The 7,864-nt window shown below is 35.8% G+C and overlaps 1 protein-coding gene across 6 annotated transcripts in view; it reads left to right on the top strand.

The window, feature by feature from the left end:
* Positions 1-6,868: 6,868 nt before the first annotated feature.
* The window catches only part of LOC112047017 (syntaxin-1A), a 109,768-nt gene continuing 108,772 nt past the window's right edge, over positions 6,869-7,864 (top strand). For all 6 annotated transcript variants that reach the window (XM_052881512.1, XM_024083933.2, XM_024083916.2 and 3 more), the window contains exon 1: positions 6,869-7,066. In XM_052881512.1, coding sequence (XP_052737472.1) covers positions 7,034-7,066 — 33 coding nt within the window. In that variant the 5' untranslated portion in view covers positions 6,869-7,033. The remainder of the gene's footprint in view (positions 7,067-7,864) is intronic.

The following is a 7,864-nucleotide window of genomic DNA, read 5'->3' as shown; positions in this document are numbered from 1 at the left end:
ATGAAGGTCTAGCTGTGCCAGTCAGTGCTGAGCCACACAGTACAGTTGCTGCTGGCATGTTTGCAAAATAGCACAAGGTAACCTGCTTCATCGTTATTATCAACCTATTTTAACGGCATTACAGGGCCAGGCCTTATAGAAAAGTGATTATGGAGTTGAGACCCACCACACTGCTCCAATGCTGTTGGAGGGCTTAGGGTGATAATGTTCAATTAATTAATAACCACTATCTGATGCTAATAGGTTTGACGACTTCCAGCCTCCCGAACAAGCCGGTTTCCGAAAAGGCTTTAGTACCATAGACCACATCCATACGCTGCGGCAGGTTATACAGAAGACTCACGAGTATAACCAGCCACTTTGCTTAGCGTTTGTGGACTATGAGAAAGCCTTCGATTCGGTGGAAACCTGGGCTGTGCTAAGGTCATTGCAGAGATGCCGAATTGATTACAGGTATATCCAAGCGTTGAAGTGCTTGTACGAAAACGCCACTATGTCAGTCCGTATTCAGGATCAGACTACGAGGCCAATCCAGTTGCAGCGAGGAGTGCGTCAGGGAGATGTGATCTCTCCGAAGCTATTTACCGCCGCATTGGAAGACGTCTTTAAGCTTCTGGACTGGGGCGGACTTGGCATCAACATCAATGGCGAGTACATCACTCAACTGCGGTTCGCGGATGATGTAGTCATCATGGCACAGACTCTGGATGACCTTAGTACCATGCTCAATGACCTCAGCAGCGTTTCTCAACAGGTGGGCCTGAAAATGAACATGGGCAAACAAAAATAATAAGTAATGCTCATGTATCGCTCCACCCAGTTATAGTTGAGAACGCTGCACTCGAAATTGTAGACGAATACATATACCTAGGACATATGATCCAGTTAGGTAGGTCCAATTTCGAGAAAGAGGTGAACCGTCGAATCCAACTCGGCTGGGCTGCATTCGGGAAACTTCGCGACATCTTTTCGTCCGAAATTCCTCAGTGCCTGAAGACAAAAGTCTTCGAACAGTGCGTGTTGCCAGTGATGACCTATGGTTCCGAGACTTGGTCGCTAACTATGGGCCTCATAAGAAGGCTCAGAGTCACACAGCGGGCGATGGAACGAGCTATGTTAGGAGTATCTCTGCGTGATCGAATCAGAAATGAGGAGATCCGCAGAAGAACCAAAGTCACCGACATAGCTCAACGAGTTGCGAAGCTGAAGTGGCAATGGGCGGGGCACATAGTGCGAAGAGCCGATGGACGTTGGGGTCCCAAAGTGCTGGAATGGCGACCCCGCACTAGTAAGCGCAGTGTTGGCCGACCCCCTACCAGGTGGACTGACGACATCAAGCGAGTCGCAGGGATTCGCTGGATGCAGTTGGCTCAGTATCGTGATGTTTGGAAGTCCCTACAAAAGGCCTATGTCCTGCAGTGGACGTCCATCGGCTGATATGATGATGATGATGATGATCTGATGCTAATGATAATAATCGGGATTAAAGGCTTCCCAACTCCAAGATGAGAATTTAACTGAATTTTTTTCACATTTTTAACCTACTTCAAAAAAAGAAGGAGGTTCTCAATTCGAGTCTATGTTTTTTTTTCATAATCTATTCTTCACATTATTCACTTAATAAAATTATTTTAGTTTTCATTTGTTTTTAACTGGTGAAAATACATAAAATTTATTCTTTATGTTGAATTTTTCAGGTGTAGCAAAATAGAAGATGAAGGTCTAGCTGTGCCAGTCAGTGCTGAGCCACACAGTTGCTGCTGGCATGTTTGCAAAATAGCACAAGGTAACCTGCTTCATCGTTATTATCAGCCTATTTTAACGACACTACAGAGCCAGACCTTATAGAAAAGGGGTTAGGGAGCTTAGACCCACCACACTGCTACAATAAAGGTTGGTGAGCTAAGGGAGATAAAGTGAAATTCATTGTGGATCACTATCAGATGTTAATGATAATGACCTGGACGAGGCGCGGGAGTGTAATACAAACAACTTACCAACTCCAGGCTGAGAACTGTAAATTTCTTGGAAGAAAGAAAAACTCAGTATCTGATAGCCTGACCCAGGATTCGAAGCCACGACCTCGTTATCCAAAACCACATTGGCTAACCAATATTATAATACTAGCGGACGCCCGCGATTTCAACCGTGTGATGTTCAGTTTTTGAACATCCAGCGGGAACCATGTTTCTGGGATAAAAAGTGCCTAAATATTGCTCAATAACTTCCTCTATCTTCCAATGAAAGTCCAATTAAAATCGGTTCAGCCGTTCCAAAGATTATCCCAGAGAAACAGAAACACAGACAGACGAAAAATTTAAAAGACCTTGTTTGCATTTTAGTATTGTGTATATAATTATAATCACTTGAAAAAACTATTGATAAATTTCACTAAAATTAACTTTTATTCCTGAAAAAATCAAGGGAGATTTGTGAAAAACTGTATTTCACGCGGTCATTGTCCTACTCAACTAAATTATTTTAGTGTACAACATGATTTTTTTGAGACGAATATCTTACCAATTCATGGATTCACCATGTGGGTGTCCATCACGTGGCAGAGAGAAAAACGCTGAGCAGAGCTTGGACTTGTGATCAATGGACGTAAGGTTAAAGAATTCCTTGACAATTGATTAACACTCCCCTTCTCTGCTCGTGTTGTTCTCCCTGCGTAGTAAGGTCTGCCAAATTTGGTAACCCAAATCTGCACTTCTAGAGAGACCAAGGTCTCTAAGCAAATTATAGAGAGATTTTGCTGGTAATCCTCTCGCACCTCTCTACGGCGTACAGACTAACCATATAGCCATTTTAGTTAGTTCATTTGTTAGGTCATAACATTTATTCAGTTTTATACTGTGGTCCTTTGGAATGTTAGTCTCCCACGGGACAGTAAGCTCTACAAGTACTATGCTAAAGGAAAATGTCTGGTTTAGATCACGAAATAGCAACATCCTCTGGGATTATCCTCTTAACTGGTAACAATAATAATTATGTAAAATGTATACCTTATCAGCCGATAGACGTCCACTGCTGGACATAGGCCTCTTGCATGGATCTTGTTGTGTTGTACTATACATTGCAAGGTAATGCCCATAAATGACCACGCTGGGCAATGCGGGTTGGTCATTCGCAGGCCTAGACTTCTCGCACCGGTATCGCTGCTGCCTGACACCGGTCTGTGGTACTTGTGAAGTCTAGCTGAATCAGAATGGTTAAACCGCCATTAGTCGGTCGCCAGAGCCTCGTCGGTCAATCTGCATGGTGTACCACGTGCAGGTGATGTTGGCAGTTGGAGAGGCTGACTGGTACAAGCCTCCCCCTTACACCCCATAAATGTATACTTCTTATTTATTTTTGCAGGTGTAGTGCATGCAATAATAGTTATGTAAAATGTATAACTTCTGATTTATTTTTGCAGGTGCTGTAAAATGAAGATATATTGTTAAATATCATGAGATAGAAATAAAAGATGAAGATCTAGCTGTACCCGTCCCGAGCCACACTACTGCAGCCACGTTGCTGCTGGCATTTTTGCAAAATAGCACAAGGTAACTTGCTTTATTCATTCGGCTTAGGTTGATATTATTAGATTGATTAATGATCACTATCAGAAATGTTAATGATAATGACCGGGTTCGACGGCTTAACATGCTCTCTGAGGCACGGGGGTGTGACACCACCAACTTCCCAACTCCAAACTAAGAATTTGTTAGCAGAAGCAAAAACTCAGTATCTCTTAAAGACAGAACCAGGATCTCGTGATCATCAAAACACATGGGCTAGCTACTGAACCAACAAGGTAGTTTTGACCTGCTTAATAACAATGAACTACATGTTTCCTAGATACACTTACAGTTTTGTTTTTAAAAACTGAAATAAACACATTATAATTTCTCTTTAAGTTTGTGTGCAAGTTTGTGAAAAACTGAATTCCACATAGACGAAGTAGCGGGCGTCCGCTTGTAAATAATGTAACAAAATATCCATATTTCTATACTTTTCAAGGTTACAGCTGAGCTTCCTAAAATGATTTTTTGTAAATGGAGCAGAAAATAGACTAAAAATTTGTTTGATGTCCCTGAAGAGAAAAGGAATTCTTATTATATATAATTATGTAAATATTTATTTTCAGTGCATTTTAAAAAGTCATGTTAAATGAAATTTTCTATTACAGGTCACAACAATTGATGTAACAATTATAATCAATGGACCAGGCACCTGCACCATGATTCTTTGGAATACTAAAATTCGTCTCTTTATGTCTGTACTTCTCATAATGAAAAATGTCACATTTTTATGAAAGAAATAATGGAATCAAATAATAAATAAAACAAGCATATGCTGGAAGTCCTCAGAAACAGCTCCGACTTTGATGATTTTTTTTTTAAGTCTATTTAAAAAAAGAAAATTTTAATTAGTTTTTATGTTATTTAAAATCAGAAATGTTTTGGTGGACGAAATTATTTAAATTGTTAAAAAATATCTATGCTATTTATACATATTTTTTTTTAAATACAACCGACTTCAAAAATACAAACTTATACAGAAAACTAATAAACGAAAGAAAATATTATAATATTTTCTATCTATTGATCACTTTGAAGGCGGTGCCAATGGTCCAATTAATGGGCCGACAATTAGTTATCTAATGTTTTCCTAGCTATAGGGTTCAAATTGCTTTTTCATATCTTTAAAAGACTATCTTCGGAATGAACCCTTTATAATAAAAAAGTATTATCAAAATCGGACCACTCAATAAAAAGTTATACTTGGTTGTATACTAAAATTAATGGTTAAACAATCAATCATCCCCTGTTTTTGTAATGTAAAACCAAGCATAACTGTTAACATGAGTAGTCCGATTTTGATAATTCTTTTGATTGATCATTCTTGATTGTTTTAGTTTAAAACTAAGCATGTCTTCGAATTCCGATTTGAATAACTTTGTTTTAAATAGAAAGGGTATATTCCGACAATGGTCCCAAATCATTATAAATTTTAATTATTCCCATTAATTGTATTGTAAAAATATGCGTAACTTATTACGAAGTGGTCCGATTTCGTAAATTCTTTATAGATTGTAAAGGTATTTTGATTGTAAAGCTCCCATATAAATTTTAAAAAACAATTCCAATCCTAAATGTGCGATTGATTGTTTTCTCATTAATTTTAATATAAAACCAAGCATAACTTTTTATTGGGTGGTTCGATTTTGATTATTCTTTTTTTGATAGAAAGGGTATATTCCTAAAAGTCTCATAAAATGTTGGAAAACAATTTCAAACCTAATAGAAGAAAATAGAAGATGATTAATTGTTTTCCCATTTATTGTAATGTAACTATGCGTAACTTTTTACTGAGTGGACCGATTTTGAAAATTCTTTACTTTTTGTAAAGGGTTTATTTCGAAGTAGGTCCCATATAAATTTCGGAAAACAATTCGAATCCTTAAGGTGGAAAAAAACGGTACGATTGATTGCCTACCCATTAATTGTACAATTGGCACCGGCTTCAGTAATCAGTAGATAGAAAATATTATAATGTTTTCTTCAGCTTATTAGTTTACTGCATAACTTTGTGTTTTTGAAGTCGGTAGTGTTTGTTTTTTTAATAATTTATTATATAAATAGCATAATGTATGACGATTTATACTATTGTTAAATAGTATAAATCGTTCCATCATCACTCCAAAATTTTCTGATTTCTGATGATATGAAGAAACAAACTGAACAAAAATAATCATCAAAATCAGAGCTGTTTCTGAGGAGGTAGAGGGTAAATGCTCAAAATCATATAAACAAAGTAAAAAAACATGCGTTTTCATAATTTACTTAAATTAGTTTTTATTTGTGAATACATTATTACCTATACTATAAGTGTTAAACTCAGTTATTCAAATATTTGCACTATAATTTTGAGAATTTACTCCGATTTTTTAAAATTTGGCGGGTGATTTCAGTTTCTACTTTCATTAGCCAAATTCTAATAATTTTATTGTTTATGAAATTTATACTAATTAGAAAGAGGAAGAATTTGATTATTTGTTTGTTTGCATTGAATAGGCTCTGAAACTACTTTGCTGATTTAAAAAATTCTTACAGCATTATAATCATGGATTAGGCCATAATTGTTATCTCTGTATTCCCACGGGAACGAGAACTACGCTGGTGAAACTGCGTGACGTTTGCATAGTTTATCATATGTACAAATATCCCGACAATCTATATTTTTATGTATGAATTGGTTAAGTTATAATTGACTTGATTTTCCCAAATATATCAGTGAAGTCACCCAATTGATGCATAGATATATTTTTATTTTGGTTTTCATTTTACTTTAAAGATAAAATTTAGTTTTAGAAGCAAAATGAATATATTTAGATTACATTTTAGGTGCTGATGTTTACTTAGTTATTGTTTAAGTGCATAAGATTTTTTATTTGATAATAAAGACATTTCAACTTGAAACTGTTATTCTTTCTATTGTTTAATTTATTATATACAATTACTTGTTACTAAAATATTGTGCTATTATATTGTTTTTAATATTTTCACAGTTCAGCTTTTGGGGACGGAGTGGTTTTAAAATAAATATTTTTAAAAATCTGTTTAAATTAATTAATTAATCGACAGAGTTTATAAATATCTGTTTAAATTAATTAATTAATCGAAATGGTTTTTAAAAATATTTATTTTAAAGCTATTCCGTCTACAAAAGCTGAACAGTGAAAATTTAAAAACAATATATTAGCTTTGAATTTCCCGCGTTGGCAAATTGTTTCAATGGGGGCATTCCACAGATGGCGGTAATTTTAGTGCCACTTTTTTTGTATGAGGTTGGTATTCTTCTCCTGAGTAAATATGTTCCTTGTGACTGACGGATGGAAGTTTCGTTCGTTCGTTGTATCGATTTTTTGAGTGAAGTGAACTAGTGTTCGTGTCCTTTATTATAGTGACGTTTGTTAAAAAAATATCTGTGAATGGGATTGTGTAACGAGAAAAAACGGTATTTGGTGTGTGATTTTCTATAAAGGATGACGAAGGACAGGTTAGCGGCGCTCCAAGCGGTAAGCCTCCCCTTTACTCTTCATCTCTTAATATAACCAATGGTTTTCCGATGACCTCGAATTCACAAAGAGGTGGCTGTGTAACTAGGTATATCTTATGTCTATGTGTCTCTCTACTAGTGTATTCAGAGGCCCAGAGGCGTAAGAAGTAAGGTAGTTCATGAGATTTCATTTTCTGATCGCCCCACCCGCGACTTCTGCTAAATGGAAGTGGTCGCTCTGTCATGAAACTGAAGCGCGACGATTTGCTACAATCCGCAGTCTTAAAACCTCCTGCAATGTTTCAGTATAACTCCTCGCGAATGTGAGATCCTGGTACTTTGATTAGAACCATATACTGAGAAAGTCTTGATATTATTTTGAAATATTATCTAATCTGAAATAGATATTGATGTTCCACTTATTTCTTATTTCTTATTTTGCACATCAGAAGTAAATCCAATTAGAATTATCTTATCATTAGTCATCAGTTGTGTAGGTGTTAAGAGTGATTTCCATTTTAAGCATTCTTATTGGCTAGTAAGCAGTTATCTACAAAAACTATGTAAGAATTTATTTTCTTATGACATTGTCTTATAGTAGATTTAGACAAAATCTCTAACAGAGGTTATTTAACTTGATAAATATTATAAGTTTACTTCATGACTTAGATTATGTAAATCTTGTATATTTTATAAGGTATTGTTACCTCGTCATGCTTGGTCAATTAAAATTGTGATTTAGGTGCTACTTTATTGGTTCAGTATATAGAGACTCGGGTTTTAAATCAGATTACTTTCATTTTGAGCTTACTACTTT

Source organism: Bicyclus anynana, chromosome 5 (genome assembly GCF_947172395.1).
Source record: "Bicyclus anynana chromosome 5, ilBicAnyn1.1, whole genome shotgun sequence".
Lineage (NCBI taxonomy): Eukaryota > Metazoa > Arthropoda > Insecta > Lepidoptera > Nymphalidae > Bicyclus > Bicyclus anynana.
The sequence above is the reverse complement of the archived record's forward strand: the minus strand, read 5'-3'. Positions and strand labels throughout refer to the sequence as shown.